Below are 19,489 nucleotides of genomic sequence, written 5' to 3' on the forward strand. Positions count from 1 at the left end.
AGAGTCATGGTGAAATGATCATTTTCACGCCTAGAAGATGTTAAAAGTGGAGTTCCGCAGGTATCAGTTTTGGGGCGGCTGCTGTTTTTAGTTTACAGTAATGATTTGGATAAGTACAAAGCAAATAAACTAGTTAAGTTTGCCAGTGAAAGATACTTAGGGGCTGATAACATTCAGACAGCAGAATCTGTGCAGTTAGATCTAACATCAGGAAGCATTTCTTTACACAGCAAGTTGTGGACACATGGAACAAACTACCTGGTTGTGTAGTTGAGAGTAGTACCTTAGAGACTTTTAAATTTAAACTTCATAGTTATTACAACACACTATATGAATAGGCATTTGGCAAGCTTTATTGGGCCTATTGGCCTGTTCTTGTTAAAAACTTTCTAATATTCTAAAAAAAAGATTAAGACATAAAATGCATAAGATAATTCCAGAAATTCATTGAAACCCCAAAATAAAGAAAAATGAACAAACCATTTAACTGCAATTTTTTAAACAAGTTTGGTGATTTTCCCCATTGAGAGCTGATGGATTAGAGGCAATCTGCATCTGCTCAATTAGCATGGAATGTTTGTTTTTATCCACTGGAGCTGGTGAAAAATATGGAGGCAGTCTGGAGGTCAGATGCACCGGCATCTAGCTGCAGTGTGCCTCTAACTTCTATGTTTCTAGGAACAAGTGTAGGAGTCAGCTAAATCACAAGGAGGATATTTGCAATGGTTCTCCATGGAATTCCCAGACAGATGCAAATATGCTTCAGGCTCTTATGTTTGGATAATAAATGATAGAAGTGTTGTCAGAAATTTTACATCAGTTCTAGTTCACCATTTTTGAAGCATGGTTATTTCATGAAATATGCGTAATTTCTAAAAAATCTTGGAAAAACATCAGAAAAAGCTCAGGCTCTTTTCCAGGAATATGTCGTAAATCTATAAAGAAGTGATATTCTGCAGTAGATGGCTATAACACATTTTATCCAGATGTACAGTAATGATACAAATCTGCCTTGCTGACACTACTATAATCTCTCTTTGTAAACTGTCAGATGGCTTATTCAGTGGTAAGAAATTGTAACAACGAAGTCTTTTGTTCATTCCAGTTCTTTGCCAAACTATAAAGTAAAGCCATCTCACTAGTGACTGAGACCAAAACAAGACGTTCATAACTTTGTTGTCCTATTTGAGCTTCCGAAAGTAGAAAACTCTGCTTATTTCAACTTCACTACTATCCCTTATCACTACTAACTGAGCTCATCTATTATGAAACTCTAATCTGTACCTTTGTTCTTTTTAGACTAAATAGTTTAACACACTCCTTTCCAGCCTCTCACCTTCTCCTATAGATTTAAACCTGCACCAGAGGACTGTCCATGCTTGAATTCACATCAATTGCTGTTTGCATGTTGTTACTGGAGTTATTGAAATGTATCCCTATCCAGTGAAGCAATATCTCAGTTTTGATATTCTCTTCCTTGCTTTCGAATCCGTTCACAGTATTGCTTCTTCCTATTCTTAAACTGCATTAGTTTGGAAGCATTTATTTTTTTAACAATTTCACCCTCTCATGTATCTGGTTTTAATTGTTGTACAGTTGTCTGCTGTGCTGTTGGCTGCAGAAGTGATAAATTGTGGAATTTCTTTTATTTACTTACCCACCTCGTTACCTCTCGTTATCTCTGATAAAATGCTCTTTCAATTCTTCTTTCTGGTCATCGACACTTGTGAAATGCCTTGGGCCATGTTAAATGGGTTGAATAAATACAAGTTATGATTATTGTGCTCAAATGTTTCCAATTTTTTAATTTGTTTTAAAACTTAAAGTTGATTTTATGGAATTAGGATGTTTACCTTGAAAGTTTGAGGATGAATTTTACATCAAGTAATGTTGCCAGAAACTAAGAAACCTACCTTATGGTTGTCTTCATCATATTAATGGGGGGTGGGGAGAAAAGATTTTTTTAAGCCTAAGCATTTATGCAAGGAAGTTAGTACTTAAACAGCATATTGTTCAATTAATAGTTAATAGCAAAAAATATACTTGTAAAAATAAAGCACAAAATATAGTATTTAATAAAAGTGCATGTTTTTGAATGGACAGATTTTTTTCGATCAGTGATAAATATGTGTTTATAGTAATTTGATACAGGTAACTGTTGAAGTTTTCTTGAACAGCAGTGGTAACTGATCAAGAAAAAACCTATTGTGTGAGCTTGAATGAATCGTTATTTGAATGAACAAATGTTGCTGAGCATTGAATACCATTTTTTTGAACAAACTTGATATATGTGCAAAGGAGAATTGACCTTTGGAAACTATTTTAGCATTTTATTTTATGCTCGCCACCTGCACCTTTTTGTAATACAGTACCTTGAAAAACTATTCAGCCCCCAACCCTTTGTTCACATAAGTTAATATTTCAACCAGGGTTTTGATCAATATAACTGAGAATTTTTATTTCGGAATCACATGATCCTTTTTTTTTCCACAGCAGAGCTCAAAAAACAATGAAAATTGTAAAGCATGAAAAACTAAAAATTCAAAAAATAATATATCAGCAGTTCAAAAAATATTCATTCCCCCTTTGTTCAGTACTTAGTTGAACCACCTCTCTCAGCTATTATAGCCAGTAGTCTTGTTGGGTAAGTCTCTGTTAACTTGCACAATGTGATGGAGCAAGGTTTGCCCATTCGTCCTTGCAAAATCCCTCAAGCCGTGCTGATTAGTTGGAGAGCAGCAGTGGTCAGCAATCTTGAGGTCTTGTCAGAGTTGTTCGATTGGGTTAAGGTCAGGACTCTGACTGAACCACTAAAGGACATCAGTTTTCTTCATTTGAAGCCACTCCATGGTTGCTCTGGCAGTGTGCTTTGGGTTGTGGTTTCTTCTAAGTTTAAACTTTCCGGCAGAGTCTAAGAGGTTTTTATTCAGAGTCTCTCTGTATTTAGTAGCGTTAATCTTCCCATCAATCCTGAGCAGATTTCCATTCCCTGCTTCTGAAAAACATGTGTTTAACATGATGCTACCTCCACTATTTACAGTAGTGGTGATGTTGCCTGGCTGATGAGCAGTATTAGATTATGCCACACGTACCACTTAGTGTTGAGGCCAGAAAGTCCTACTGTAGTCTCATCCGATCACAGGACCTTCTCCCCCTTTACAGTATCTTGTAACTGACACTTCGCAAAGCCTTTACAGGCAAGGACATGCTTTTGTTTTTGCCATGGCTTCTTCATTGCCACACTTCCATAAATACTCTTTTTGTGCAATGCCTTGTGGAGCCATGAACCTCAGCTCTAGTTGCAGCCACTGGCTTCTGCAGCTCACTCAGAATGACTGTTGGTGTCACAGTAGCCTCTCTTACAAGTGACATTTTTCTCTGGTGACTAAGTTCAGAGGGGTGCTCTGACGTAGGCAGCATGGCTGTGGTTTCACAATGGACTGCACTGAGCTCCAAGGTATGTTCAGTGCCTTTGGTACAGTCCTATACCCTTCCCTGGATTTGTGCTTCTCTCTTATCATTTCCCTGACTTGAATGATATTTTGTTTTCATTTTTGTTTGGTCTATTCAAAATCTACCATACTGTTGGACCTTACAGAGAGCGGGGGTATATTTTCTTATGAATTAATAGAATATAAAATCCTCCAATTTTCTGTATCAATAAATTGGGTAAGCTGTTAATATGCAGTATTGTACCTGAGAAAGTTAGACTAATAATTACAAAGGAGATAAATATTTTTTTCATCCTTACAATTTTGGTTTCTAATTTTTAGTAAATTGTTAGCAGGTTTTGGAATTTTTCTGTTGATTTGACATGATGCACAATGTTTTTTTTTGTTTATTGAGGTACAGCATGGAGTAGGCCCTTCCAGCCCTTCGAGTCACGCTGCCCAGCATCCCCGGTTTAACCCTCACGTAATCACGGGACAGTTTAAAATGACCAGTTAACCCACCAACTGGTATGTCTTTGCACTTTGAAACTGGAGCACCCAGTGGAAACCCATTCGGTCACGGGGAGAACGTGTAACCTCCGTACAGATAGTGGCGGGTGTAAATTAGCTCAAAAAAATCCTACCTCATTGTATTTTAAATTTAGAAAATGAGACAGTAAGATGTGAATATATTTGTGGGGGGTGAATTCTTTTTCAAGGCACTGTATCTTGGTTTGCTCTGTCACTTGAAAAGATACCTGAATGAAGTGTGGACGTGTGGACTGGAAATAATGTACAATTCCTTATTGTCTTAAGGGTCCAGCTACTTGTGTTGTTTTTTCCAATGCTGGGGACTTCTTTGCTTCGGGTGGTTCAGATGAACAGGTGAGCATTCCTCTTTGCTATAGCACAATCACAAAAGCTACATTTTAAATTTACTTATGATTTCCTCGTACATTGTGTTTTATTAATAGAATATTGCAAAAATTATCTTGTAAAAGTGATGTTTTTTTCATTTTTGGTATATTGTTATTTTGAGTTATGAACTTGTGTAGCAGGGAAGCAGGTGCTTTAGTCATACGTGTTCATGTTGACCACTGAGTGCCATTTAGATTAATCTGATTTCACTCTTATCACAGACTCCTAAATCTGACTTCATTTCTACCGCGTACCAACACACTAGGTACAGTTTGCATTGGCTATTTAACTTAGCAACTTGCATGTATTTTGGATACTGCAAGAAACAGGAGCACTTGGATGAAACTCACAGTCAGAGGGAGAAAAATGCATAATTCGCATAGATAATAGTGGAAGTCATGATTGAACATGGTTTGGTAGAGCTGAGAGGTAGTTACTAGCCATGCTATTCATAGACTTGGCCATTATTTAAGTGTAATTCTTCCAATGTCTTTAACGTAACATGTACATCTAGCTGAATACAAGAACTACTTATATGGTGGTCATCTTGTTCATTATGTGCCGTGTCATATGATAGGCAATCATGGTCTCACGAACATGATTGCTCTTGGAAAATTTCTCTACAGAAGTGATTTGCCATTGCTGCCTTCTGGGAAGTTTTTTTTTGCAAGAAGGGTAACCCCATCCATTATCAGTACTCTTCAGAGACTGTCTGCCTGGCGTCAGTGGTCACATGAACAGGTCCTGTGATATGCACTGGCTGCTCATACGACCATCCACCACCTGCTCCCATCGCTTCATGTGACCTTGATCGGAGGGCTAAGGAGGTGCTACACCTTGCCCAAGCATGACCCGCAAGCTAACGGAGGGAAGGAGCACCTTACACCCTCTTTGGTAGTGACGTATCTGTACCCCACCACCCTTTTGTGGTGGTAAGCTTTGAATTCAACACTAATATCATGTTGCTGCCATCTGTTCTACTCTTCTCTCTCTCTGCTTTGAAGGACAGATTTGTGCTGAATAACAATGTCATGCTTGTCAGTATTTTCCCTTTGTCGGCCCAGGAATTAAAGCTTGGAAATGAAAATCGAAAGCAAAACTCTACATGCTATAAAGTTGAAATATCAGCTGACAATGCTGGAAGCCTTCAGAAGGTCAGGCAGCAAGAAACAGTGTTAATGTCTCAGACTGAAGACCCATCATTAGGATAGGGAAAAAGAGCAAAGTCACAGAGAAGATGGAAGTAACACTGAAAGTTGACATGTATAAAGCAAGCAGTTAGGAAGACAAGTGTTAGCCTTTTCAAGTAGAAGACTGAAGATATCTTTGTAAATGACATAGGTTTCTGATGAAACAGTGCTGAGAATATTGCGCTTACATCTCTGCATAAGGAAGTACGTGGGGTGTGACGATGTGTTGTTGATTTGTCCCATGCAAAGTGTAACAGACTGGGGTTGTATGCTCTTGAATTTAGGTAAATGAGAAATTTTCACTGAAGCGTGCAAGCTTCCTATGATAGGAAAACACAGGAATAATATTTTCTTGATTAGATTTGGTATAGTAGATTTGAGCTGAGCTTATAGGATCGCCACATTTTTTTCTCATGGAGATGTTTATATCATTTTGAAACAACTGGTAAATAGGGAGGTATAGGGGATTTTGGTGCAATACATTGTGTTGATTTTGGAAATGTGCAGGGGAATATCTGACTTGACAAACAGCATTTTTATTTGTTCAGTATAATCATGGCTCTTAAAATGAGTTATTTATAATTTTCATTCAGCTATAGCTACATTTCCAGCTTTTCCAAGGAGTGACTGACTTGATTTTACTACAAACCTACTGGCCAGTATGAACAAGCAGTGGTATTAAAGTTAAGAAGGCTGACATAGAACTAAAAAATCTCTTCATTCAAGAATTTTTAGTCTAATATTTGAATGCAGTATCCATTATGCTGCAGCTTAAAATGATAAAGCCTTACTGAGAAAGGCAAACTTTATTTTAACGGTAGTTATTGTGGATTTTTAACATTCTCTGACTCATATATTACAAGGCTTCAGCAAAATGAGAACACTTTCTGAAATGCAGGTTCTTGTTTCTGATTTTTTTCCCCTTTTTTGGACATTCACATTACTTCTGGCAGCTTAGTCAATGAGAACTCCAACAGGGACCATGTCAGAGAGTGAATCTTGTTTAAGGAATTCTTTGCAGTACTGCTTTCGGCATTGCTGACTCCTGAGTCATTGATAAGGTCTCCTTGGTTTCTTGGCTCTCAACAGGCAGTTCTCTTGATAGTGTGGGCCATCAATGTTCTTGCTGATACTCAATGCCATACTAAGCAAAGCAGCTCAGTTGATTGAAGCCCTGTTTAAAACCCTGGGTAGTTACTCTTCCTATCTCTGACGAACTGGCTGAAAAATGTACCAGAGCAACTTTCCAAGATTTCTTTGATAATCCTTTCCCAATCCATTCCCAATTATTAGATTTATAAGGATTTGGGGAAGCAATCAGCTGCAAGTTTTGATCCATGATTATTCTGAAATGAACATTTACTACCATTTATTGTCACTATCTAATATCCTAGAACCCATTATCTAGCAGCATTGAATGAACTCATTCCTCACACTGAATAAAATGGCTCAAGAAGGTGGCTCTACATTCCCTCTTGAGGGCAATTAAGGATAAGCAGTAAGTGCTGGCTTTGGAAGTGACACACATTCTAACAAAGATTAAAAATAAAATGGGATTAATGATTACCACTTACAGTTGCAAGTGTGATCTGTGTTATTTTATAAAATGGTAGCCAATTTACACACAGCTGCTGTCTCACAATTCAGTGTGACTCACTTCCACTTAAATTCTGCGGGCTGTGAGTTGAGAAATGCTGTGTGTAGACTTCAGACTATTCCACAGATGGAGAAGCAACTGCTTGACTGGGAGAATGGATGGGTTGTCCTGTGTCATTTTCATTCATCTTTTGTATGCTTCTGTCAAACGGAATTGAGGTACTCAGTGCCTTGCCCTGTGCACATTCTCCATTTTAAGTGGGCACAAATTGATGAGGACATTGCATTTTCTTCACTGGGATTTTGCGAAAATCCCTGAAACTTTTTCCTCTGTCTTTGCAGAAATCGTGGGTCAAAGGGTCTGTACTGTGCTGTAATGTTCTATGTTCTAAGTCTCTTGTTGTGATGGATCCTGGAGCAGAGTATCTGTTTCAGCAGCTGGTATTGGTCATGGAGGTCTGTAATCTGCTTGTTAGAGCTGGTTGAATGTAATTAGAGCCTCTGTTAGGGATATTAGTCTGGTTGAAGAGGTAGTGTTTGTTTTCTTTTAGTAAGACAAATAGAAGCATTGATTTCATGCCAAGTGCCACTTAATAGCCGTGAAGATTGGACTGATATCAAGGGAAGACACAAGTTTAATACTGACCTGAGGTGCATTAAACGCTAGATGTAGGAAGAGGGGGCATTTAGTAATTCAGAATGAACTGATAATATGACATAGCCTGGATTCTGAAGCACGACGTACCTCTTGGTCCAGAAAACTGTTGTCTCATTTGACGGAACACAGGGCTATGTGCTTACTCCCTTGATTTACTCAACTTTATACCTATCATAGCTCCAATACCATACTTAACTTTGCTGATGACGACTGTTGTTGGCTGAAACAAAGGTGATGACAAACAGGCATATTGGAGGGAGATTGAAAATCTGATTGAATGGTGTTACAACAACATCCTCTCACTCAACATCAGCAAGACCAAAGAACTGATTATTGACTACAAGAGAAGGAGCTGGAAGCCCATGAGCCAGTTCACACTAGGGGTTCAGAGGTAGAGAGGGTCAATAGCTTTACATTCCTTGGTGTTAAGATATCAGAGAACCTGCACTGGGACATGCATGTAAATGCCATCATAAAGAAGGCACAACCTCTGTTTTCTTAGAAGCTTGTGTAGATTCAGCATGTCACCAAAAGCTTTGACAAACTATTATAGTTGCACAGTGGCCTAGTATGGAAACACCAATACCCAGGAAAGGAAAAGACTATTTAAAGAGGTGGAAACTGCTCGGTTCATCACAGGCAAAATCCTCTCCACATAGAGCACTGCCACAAGAAAACAGCATCCATCATCAAGGAGTCCTACCAAACAGGCAGTGAATTCTTCTCACTACTACATTTTGGCTGGAGGTACAGAGGCCTTGGCAGACATCCCAGCTCTCCCGGAAGTTCCGGGAGTCTCCCGCATATTGATAGTGGCTCCCTGATGCCCGCAAATTATATACGATGTCCTGGAAATTGATTTTTTTGAGAGCGAGCCTGAGAGAACGTGTGAGAAAGAGTGAGAGAGCGAGCGCAAGAGCAAGAAAGCAAGCGCGAGTGAGAGCGACCACGAGAGAGGGAGAGCACAAGAGTGAGAGAGTGAGAGCAAGAGCGAGAAAGCAAGCGCGAGACAGTGAGCGCGAGTGAGAGCGACCACGAGAGAGAGAGAGAGAGAGAGTGCGAAAGCAAGAGCGAGAGAGTTCCAAAAAAAGTCAAAGTGACAGTGTTCCAAAAAAAGAAAATATAAAACGTACGTCGCCCCAGACTACACTAAAGTGTACCCCTGCCTAATAGGGGTCAAAAATAATGAGTGTTGCTCACTGCACTGTTTGCAACAGTGACTTTTCTATTGGCCATGGACTGTAGAAGACATGTTGAGGTGAGTTTAACAGGTGTCATTCATTCATTAGCATAGCTAACGTTATTTAAACTAGCTGGATAGCTGCTAAGGAGCTATTCTGTTGCAGACATCCCACCTCTCCCAGAAGTTCCGGGAGTCTCCCACAAATTGATGGTGCTACCTCCCTGAAATGAGTTTTTGCAGGGTGGGATGTCTGCCTTGGGCCCCACACCACCAAGTTCAGGAACAGTTTTGGGTCAAGTCTCTTCAACAGGACACCAGGGTCCTCGGAAAAGGTCTCAGCCTGAAATTTTGACTACTTATTCCTGACCTGCTGAGTTCTTCCAACACTTCATGTGTGTTGCCCCAGATTAGAATTGGCCTTATCCATAACTTTCTAGGTGTGGATTTAGATATACATGAAAGAACTAAGAAAGACATGCCACTCTAATTCATTCTTGATGGTGAAACCTGTCCTATGAACATTGTATGCCTTTTCTGGTCTGCCCTTTCAGAAAAATGTGTACCCACTGCCTTGTTCTTAAGTACTAATTTCGAGTATGTTGGCTGTCCTTCCAGGTATTGATAGTATTGTCAATAGCAATATTTAGCAAAAACAATTTCAAGCTTTAAAAGAGCACTTTATTTTCCACTGCTGAGGAAAGTTTGTAGCAAACCTCCTGACCCAATGTAACAGTGATCAGCCTTGAGTTCAGTGATAGTTCTACAGCCCGTGTTTAAAGGCTGCACGTTCAATTCCACTTTAGAATTTAAGCACAAAGTCTAGACTGCTGATCAGTGAAGTACTTAGTATCAACTATGTAGCTAGGGATGCTGACCTTTAGATAAATTGTTAATTTAACTTAAATCCTTTTGGCCTTTGTTGCTGAAGGTTTGAAATAAACAAGACAATCTTCAAATAGGAGGGAAGTTCTCAGGTATTCAATATGTACGTTAATGTCAGAGAAATGTATACAACATACATCCTGAAATTCTTTTTCTTCGCAAACTACATGAAAACAGAGGAGTGTACCAAAGAATGAATGACAGTTAAATGTTAGAACCCCAAAGCCCCCCCAACTCCCCCATATACAAGCAGCAGCAAAGCAACGACCCACCTCCCCCACCAGCAAAAAAGCATCGGAGCCCACCATCGAACACTCAAGCGTGCAGCAAAGCATCAATAAAGACACAGACTTGCAGTACCCCAGAGACTACTCGTTCACCTGGTATTCAACATACCACAGGCTCTCTCTCTCCCTAATATGGGAAAAAGAGGTGTCCCTGTTTCACCAAAAGTTAACCCTCAACTAATACTACTGTAAAATGTTTCATGAAAGATATTTATTTTTGTTCTTTGTTGTTTATAATTTGATTGCCACTGTTTCCTGCATTCCTGCATTATACCAATGACCACACTAGCAGTAAATGATCAACCGTAGAATACTTCAACATTTTCACAAAATTGTGAAAGGTGTAGCAAATCAGGTAAGTTGAATTTTGTATCCATGAATTATTAAAAGGCTACTGCATTCATTTTAGTAAAGTTGATACATTTTTACTTTTTTTAAAAAAAGATCATAAATCAAGTAATGTTCCTATTTGAGACAATGGATCATTACTGTGTTATGCTGATACATATCTTATTCAATACATTTTTCAGGTTATGGTATGGAAGACTAATTTTGATGTTACAGATTGTGAGGAAAAATTTAAAAATCACTCTCTGCCTGTTAATTGTGTGGTAAAGGAGCCAAACTTTTCTTCTCAGTCGCCGGAACATGCTTCAACATCACATGCTGCGAAGGTAATCTTTATTTTACTTGTTACTTTCATTACAAGATGCATTAAAGAACACTCAGAATTAAGGCTCATTTAGCGTTGAGGCCAAAAAGTTCCACTTTAATCTCGTCCAACCACAAGATTTTCTTTTTTTTTTAATTTTATATTTATTTGGATAAGGAATTCACAAGTATCATGTACTTTTTTCACATGTATAACCTTTTCCATTTTTTTATATGTATAAAACTATAATTATTTATACATTCTTAAGTACACATTGAGATGATATAAAAAGAAATTAGACACTTAGATAATTATGTACAGTGGAAATTCTAATCTATTAGGCTAAATAACGGTATTAATTCTTAAGAAAAATAGTAATAATAGTGGATTAGTAATAGTTTCCATATATCCCTTCTGGAACATTTCTTCTGGTCCAAAATGTTGTATGTAAGCCTATGTAACAACCATTGTAGGCGTTTATATCCTAACTTGTTCATACTTGCTCCTGCCCCCAAACATAATTATCCAATCCCTATGTACTTATTTACTTAATTTTATCATTTTTTATCCCTTACCCAAATCTTTTCCTTTATTTGTATTAATTCTCTATTTTCCAAAAAGAACAAAAACAGTAAACATTTAGACTAGGGGTGCTTACGTTGGCAATGTTACTGTGTTGATGAGAATAGCAGTATAAATCATTAGGAGAGTCATCTGAAGTCTGCTCGCATTGGGGTTATATATTCAATCCATTTATTCCAGATTTGATAAAATTTTTCTTTTTGAATTCTCAGGGAGTAAGTCGACTTTTCCATTTTAAATATTTCCAAGATAATTTCGTGCCAATCTTCTAATGTAGGTGGTTTTGGATTTAGCCACTTTCTAGTGATTGATTTCTTACTTGCCGCTAAAAGGGCCTGCAGCAACTTTATATCTTCCTTCTGTTCAAGAAACAATACATGCTCCAAATAGAGCGTCTCAAAGTTCAGAGGTATCTGGGTCCTAGATACCTTAACTAATGTTCTATGAATACCTTCCCAATATAGACTTAATTTAGGACAATCCCAGAAAATATGGAAATGATTTGCTTCCTTGGAGCCGCACCTTCTCCAACACGTCACGTTTCTATCTTTATATTTTTTCTGATATGGGGTCTTGAAGTATCTTATAATATTTTTCCAACAGTGTTCTCTCCAAGTCAAAGAATTAGTCGAAGACCACTGAAAGCTGCATATTTTCCCCCAAGCCTCCTCTGAAAGTACCAACCCCGCTTCTTTCTCCCACTTCTCTTTAATATACAATGTGTTTACATTTTTAGCATGGGAGAGTGCATTATATAATCGAGAAACTGATTTACTAGGCATTGAACCGCAAGCCGAATTAAGAATCTTGAAAAATTCTAATTCTACTGTTGATAGGTCTGTATATCTGCAACTCTGGTTAACATAATTCCGTACTTGAAGGTACCTAAAAAAGTCTTTGTGTTCTAGGCCATGTTTGTCCTGCAGGATTTGGAAACTTTGTAATACTCTTTTATGTATAAATGAGAGGTAGGTTGTAAGACCTTTCTTTATCCATAGTTCAAATCTTTTATCTCCTCTGTTGGGAAGGAATTCGGTATCATATGCACACCATCTGAAGAGTTTTAACATGTTATTAATTCCACATGAATTAACCACCTTCTGCCATACTTTTAATGTAAGATTTATTCAACTGTTTTTAAATTTTTCTAATTGGGCCATCAATCCTTTGTCAGCTATTGAGGCCTGTAGAGGAAAACTGTCAACCAATCCAAATTCTATTTCCTTCCATCTAGCCTTATATTCCCTATTACACCAATATAACAGAGGGGTTATCTGTGAGGCATAAAAATAATTTCTCAGGCAAGGAAGAACCATACCTCCTCCTTCCTTCCCTAACTGTAAGGTGTTATATCGAGTTCTAGGTTTCTTTCCTTGCCAAATGAAGCGGGAAATCCATTTGTCCCATTCCTTGAATTGATTATCATCCACCTCCACAGGTAAAGTACGGAAAAGATACAGTAACCGAGGAAGAATATTCATTTTTATAGTATTTGTCCTTGAATTTAAACTTAAAAAGGGGATAAGATTCCTTCTATGCATATCTGCTTTTATCTCTGAGATTAATGGCCCATAATTTACCTGTGACAGCGTTGAAAGATCCTTCGGCAGGATTATTCCTAAATATTTTAATGATTTAGCTTCCCACTTAAGATCATATGTATCCTGCAATTTTTTGGATGGTGTATAATTTAGAGACATAACCTGCATTTTCTTTACATTTATTTTATAACCTGATATTTTCCCAAAGTCATCCAACAGCGTAAACAATCCTATAAATGATTTTTCTGGTTCACTAAAACATCATCTGTGAATAATGCCACTTTCTGTTCAATCCCTGCCACCTTGATACCTCTTACGATTTCGCTTTGTCTTATTAGTTGGGCAAGCGGTTCAATATATAGCACGAAAAGGAGAGGAGAAATTGGGCATCCCTGTCTACTGCCTCTCTCTAAAATAAAGGAGTCAGAGAGGTCCCCATTTATCTTAATACAAGCTGTAGGGCTGTCATATAGAGTCTGAATTACTTTAATAAACTTTTCTTGAAAGCCGAATCTTCCTAACACTCTGTATAGGAATGCCCAACTAACTGAATCAAAAGCTTTCTCAGCGTCTAATCCTACTACCATTGTCTCTGTCTCGTTCTTATTAACCTATTCTAATATGTGTAGAATTCTCCTTATGTTGTCCTGTGTTTGTCTTTGTTGAATAAATCCAGTCTGGTCTAAATGGATTAGGCCAGGTAAAAGCTTTTCCAATCTGCGTGCTAATATAGATGTAAATAGTTTGTAATCTAAATTAAGAACACTAATTGGCCGATAATTGCCCCATTCTAGTTTATCTTTACCCTCTTTAGGAATAACTGAAATAATCGCTTCTCTCCAGGAAGGTGGAGTTTCTCTTCTCTGCAAGATCCAATTAAATGTGTTAAGTAGTAATGGGGCTAACTGTGACTTCAGGGATTTGTACCACTCTGAGGTAAACCCATCTGAACCGGGGGACTTTCCAGCCTTTAACCTAGAGATGGCCACATTCAGTTCTTTGGCAGTTACTGGTTCTAATAGACTTTCATTTTGTAAATCTGTAAGTTTAGGTAGATCTAAAGAATTCAATAAACTGTCTATACAGGGCTCATTGGAGGCCTGGAGTTGGGAGTACAGCTCTCGATAATGTGTTTCAAAACTCTCTTGAATTTTCCCTATTGTACTCTCCACAAGCTTTGTCTTTGGATTCTTTATTTTATGAATTGCATTGTCTGCTTGTTGTTTTCGTAATTTATATGCTAATAATCTAGCTAATTTACCTCCTACTTCATAATTCTTTTGTCTCAGGGAAAGAAAATTTCTTTGAGTTTCCAACGTATAAATATCGTCAATTTCACTTTGCAATTTCCTAATTTCCTGTTTTAAATTTGAATTACTTTTGTTGCTATCTACAACTTGAAGTTGCTTTTAATTTTCCTTGAAGATCTGCTAATTTTTGTGTATTGATTTTTTTCATTTGAGTGGTAATGGAAATAATTTTCCCTCTCAGTACAGCTTTCAATGTATCCCATAAGATCACTGGTGATGTTTCTCCCGTGTCATTAAGGTCTAGATATTCTTTGATTTCTCCCCTTAATCTCTCCATTACTTTTGGGTTATTGAGTATATATGAGTTTAACCTCCATAGTGTTTTCCTCATTTTCCTTTCCAGGATTAGAGTTATAGAGACTGAGCTATGATCTGACAGATCAATTGTTGCGATATTACAGTTTTTTATCCTGAGTCTATCTGTATTAAAGATAAAGAAATAGTCTATTCTTGAATAGGCTGAATGAGGGAAAGAGTAATGTGTATAATCTTTACTAGTGGGGTGTAATTCCCTCCACACATCTATAATTCCCAACTCCTCCATCAATAAATTCATTTTCCGAGTCAGAGGTTTATTCTGAGTAACTATTCTTGAAGAACCTAATGTAGGATTTAATCTAATATTAAAATCCCCTCCACAAATTACTACCCCTTGAGAACTGACCATTAGCTCAAAAATGTGTCTATAAAATGACCATTCACAACCTGGAGGAGCATAAACATTCAGCAATGTTATTTCTGTACCTTCTATTCTTCCTGTAATTTTTACAAATCTTCCATCTTTGTCTTTAGTCTCTGAAATATGTTCATAATTAAGAGTACTTGATATTAAAGTAGCTACCCCTCTTTTGTGGCTCAATTTATATGATGAATAAAATACATGCTTAAAGCCCATTCTTTTTAATTTTCCATGTTCAGATTGGCTCATATGTGTTTCCTGGAGGAAAGCTATTTGTGCCCTCTCTTTTTTCAATTTAGACATAATCTTATTTCTTTTAATTGGATTCAAAACCCCATTAACATTATAGGAAATTATTTTTACCAATTCTTTCTTTCTTTTTAAATCTTTTTATTGAATAAGTATACAAAAAGGTAAGCCATATAGGCACTAATACACTGTTAGAATATAATAAAATTACAGGAGATATTAATACAGAAAAAAAGTGATACAAACAATGTAATTTAAACATAACATACTAAGGTAACATAATAGTATATTAATTTTTTATATATATATATATATATATATATATATATATATATATATATATATATCTATATTCAATACCCTTGAAATAATATTAAAAATGTCTCTCCAAAATGTTTCCAGAGTAGGACAAGACCAAAACATACGAGTTAAAGAGGCTATCTGCCCCGGACATCTATCACAAAAAGGATTAATATGACAGTAAAAGCGAGCTAATTTATCTTTGGACATATGTGCTCTATGAACAACTTTAAATTGAATTAGGGAATGTTTAGCACAGATAGAGGAAGTATTGACTAATTGTAAAATCTGCCCCCAGTCATCCACGGAAATAATAGACCCCAATTCCTGTTCCCGATCTACCTTAATCTTATCTAATGGAGCTTTCCTAAGTTTCATAATAATATTATAAATCATAGCCGATGCACCTTTCTGACATGGATTAAGGTTAATTATAATATCTAAAATGTATGTAGGAGGAAGCATTGGAAAAGAAGAAAGTATAGTACTTAGGAAATTTCTAACTTGTAGATATCTAAAAAAATGTATTCTTGATAAATTATATTTATTAGATAATTGTTCAAAAGACATAAGGGAACCATCTAAAAATAAATCCAAAAACGGTGAAATACCCTTAGTCTTCCAAATTTGAAAAGCACGATCCGTAAAAGAGGGAGGAAAAAATATGTTACCTAAAATAGGAATCGCTAGCCCAAATTGGTTAAGATCAAAAAATTTTCTGAATTGAAACCAAATACATAAGGTATATTTAACTATCGGGTTAGATACCTGTTTCAGGCATTTCAAATCAAAAGGAAGAGAGGAATCTAAAATAGAGCCAAGTGTATAGCCCTGAACAGATTGTAATTCCAATGCTACCCATTTAGGAATGGATAGTATATCCTGGTCAAGTAACCAAAATTTCATATGTCGAATATTAATTGCCCAATAATAGAATCTAAAGTTAGGTAATGCTAAACCTCCATCTCTCTTAGCTTTCTGTAAATGTATTTTACCCAGTCTCGGGTTTTTATTTTGCCAAATAAATGAAGAAATTTTTGAGTCAACTTTATCAAAAAAAGATTTTGGAACAAAAATCGGTAATGCCTGAAATATATATAGAAATTTTGGCAGAAAAAACATCTTAACTGCATTAATACGACCAATCAAAGTTAAATATAAAGGAAACCATTTAGATGAAAGTTGAATAATATGGTCAATTAAGGGTAAAAAGTTAATCTTAAATAAATCTTTGTATTTACAAGTAATTTTAATCCCAAGATATGAAAAATAATTATTAATCAATTTAAACGGAAAGTTATGATATAAGGGAAGTTGTTTATTAATCGGGAAAAGTTCACTCTTACTAAGATTTAATTTATACCCTGAAAAGAGACGAAGTTGTGCTAATAACTCTAAAACAGCAAGGATGGATTTTTGAGGATTAGAAATATATAATAGTAAATCATCAGCATACAGTGATATTTTATGGGACTTTAAGCCCCGAGTTATCCCAGTAATGTTTGGAGATTCTCGAATGGCAATTGCAAGAGGTTCTAATGCAATATCAAATAATAAAGGACTAAGAGGACAACCTTGTCGAGTACCTCGAAAAAGAGGGAAAAAAGGTGAGCTTAGAGAGTTAGTATGGACCGAGGCCACAGGAGAATGATATAACAGTTTGATCCAGGATATAAATTTCGAGCTAAAATTAAACATTTCAAGCACTTTAAATAAGTAAGGCCATTCCACTCTATCAAAAGCTTTCTCGGCATCTAAAGAGATAACACACTCAGGAACATTTTGTGAGGGGGTATAAACAATATTTAACAGTGTGCAAATGTTATAAAAAGAGTAACGACCTTTAATAAAACCCGTTTGGTCTTCCGAAATAGTAAAAGGAAGTACTTTTTCTACTCTGTTTGCTAATAACTTAGAAAAAATTTTAGAATCAACATTTAATAAAGATATTGGTCTATAAGATGCACATTGAGCAGGATCTTTATCCTCCTTTAATATTAGAGAGATTGACGCTCTATTGAAAGATTCGGGAAGTTTACCAAGTTTTAATGAAGCCTCGAAAACCCGACAGAACCATGGGATTAATGAAGGTGCAAAACATTTATAAAATTCTACGGTAAACCCATCAGGGCCAGGAGCTTTCCCCAAGTTCATAGAGGAAATAACATTCTTAATCTCATCAGTGGTAATGGGAGTATCTAGCATAGAAGACATATCCTGTGAAATCTCAGGGAAGTCTAGGTTATCTAAAAAAATCACTCATATATTTAGTCTCGAGAAGACTCTGATTGATATAAGGAAGAATAAAAATCAAAGAAGGTTTGATTAATCCCCGCATGATCAAGTATCAGTCGGTCATTTTGATTATGAATCTGATTAATTTGAGATTTAGCATAACTAGACTTCAATTGGTTAGCAAACAGTTTGCCAATTTTGTCACTGTGTACATAAAATTCACTTCTTGTTTTCTTTAATTGGTTTACAATCGAGGACGAAAGTAATAAACTGTGTTCCATTTGAAGTTCAATTCTTTGTTTATATAACTCCTCAGAGGGAGCTGTAACATATTTCTTATCAATTTCCTTAATCTTGTCCACAATTACCAACTCCTCCTGCTTCAGCTTCTTCCTCAAAGCAGCGGAATACGAGATAATCTGACCACAAGTATAAGCTTTAAAAGTATCCCAGAGAATGTTCACAGAAATATCCTCTGTATAGTTGATTGTAAAAAAAAGATCAATCTGTTCATTCATAAAGTTAACAAAGTCCAAGTCCTGAAGCAACAACGAATTAAAGCGCCATTGTCTATTATTTTGTGTATTGGCCTGAATTTTAATAGAAAGCTTAAGTGGAGCATGATCCGAAATGGTTATAGAGTCATAATCGCATTTAATCACTGAAGAAATAAGACGAGAGTCAATAAAGAAATAATCAATTCTTGAATAGGAATGGTGAACATGTGGAAAAAAAAGAAAAGTCTTTTTCCTGAGGATGCAAGAAACGCCAAATGTCCGTCGACTCAGAATCAGAGAGGAATGAATTAATCAAAGTTGCAGATTTATTAGGTAAACTCTGTAGAGGAGCCGAACAGTCCAAAGCTGGAGATAAACAGGTATTAAGATCTCCGCCCCAGATCAATGAAAACTCATTCAAATTCGGGAACTGATTGAATAATGATTTATAAAATTCTGAACAGTCCATATTAGGAGCATAAACATTAACCAAAACTACCTTTTTATTGAATAGTAGACCACTAACTAGTAGAAATCTACCATTCAGATCAGAGATAATATCATGTTGTATAAAAGTAACTGAGGAGTCTATAAAAATAGAGACGCCTCGAATCTTAGCGTTAGAGTTCGAATGAAACTGTTGTCTCTTCCAGAATTTAAAAAAACGTAGTCTGTCCTCCCTCTGCACATGGGTCTTTTGTAAAAATAAAATTTTGTGCTTTAAGTCTCCGGGACACTTTAAAAACTTTTTTCCTTTTAATAGGATGGTTAAGACCATTAGTATTCCAGAAGACAAAATTAATAATAGACCCCATAAACCCTAAAGTCAACCCGCAACAAGGAGGATTGACGATAGGCTCGACCCACGAACCTGGAAAGGGAACAGAACAAATAAGAGATACCGGGAAGGAGAACGCAACCAATACTTCAATAGTGTACATAGCCCAAGAAGAAAAAAACTAAAACGTGAAGCCCCTCCCACCACCCCCCACCCCATGACCCCAAGGCTAAATCTAACACAGACCAGCCAGAAAGAAGCAAGCACTAAAACAACCCCCATGACTTCCGATAGACGCTCACTAAAAAAAAGTGTAAATATAAAAAAGATCAGCTAGTTATAAAACAGTAAAAGAATAAAAAAGTAAATCAATTAAAACAAACACTTAATATAACAGATAAAAAGCCAGAAAGTATAAAAAAAACCGCAACAAACCCCAGACCCTATGAATAAACAAAAAGAGAAATGAAATTATTAACATAAACTAGTTATGAAAACCTACAAAAAAAAATTTTAAAACT

At 36.5% G+C, this 19,489-nt stretch overlaps 1 protein-coding gene across 1 annotated transcript in view; it reads left to right on the top strand.

Annotated features, from left to right (window-relative positions):
- The window catches only part of LOC140210986 (uncharacterized), a 157,697-nt gene that overhangs the window by 67,761 nt on the left and 70,447 nt on the right, over positions 1-19,489 (top strand). Inside the window, exons 8-9 of the mRNA XM_072280316.1 lie at positions 4,248-4,316; positions 10,676-10,819. Coding sequence (XP_072136417.1) covers positions 4,248-4,316; positions 10,676-10,819 — 213 coding nt within the window. The remainder of the gene's footprint in view (positions 1-4,247; positions 4,317-10,675; positions 10,820-19,489) is intronic.

This window comes from Mobula birostris, chromosome 16 (assembly GCF_030028105.1).
Source record: "Mobula birostris isolate sMobBir1 chromosome 16, sMobBir1.hap1, whole genome shotgun sequence".
Lineage (NCBI taxonomy): Eukaryota > Metazoa > Chordata > Chondrichthyes > Myliobatiformes > Myliobatidae > Mobula > Mobula birostris.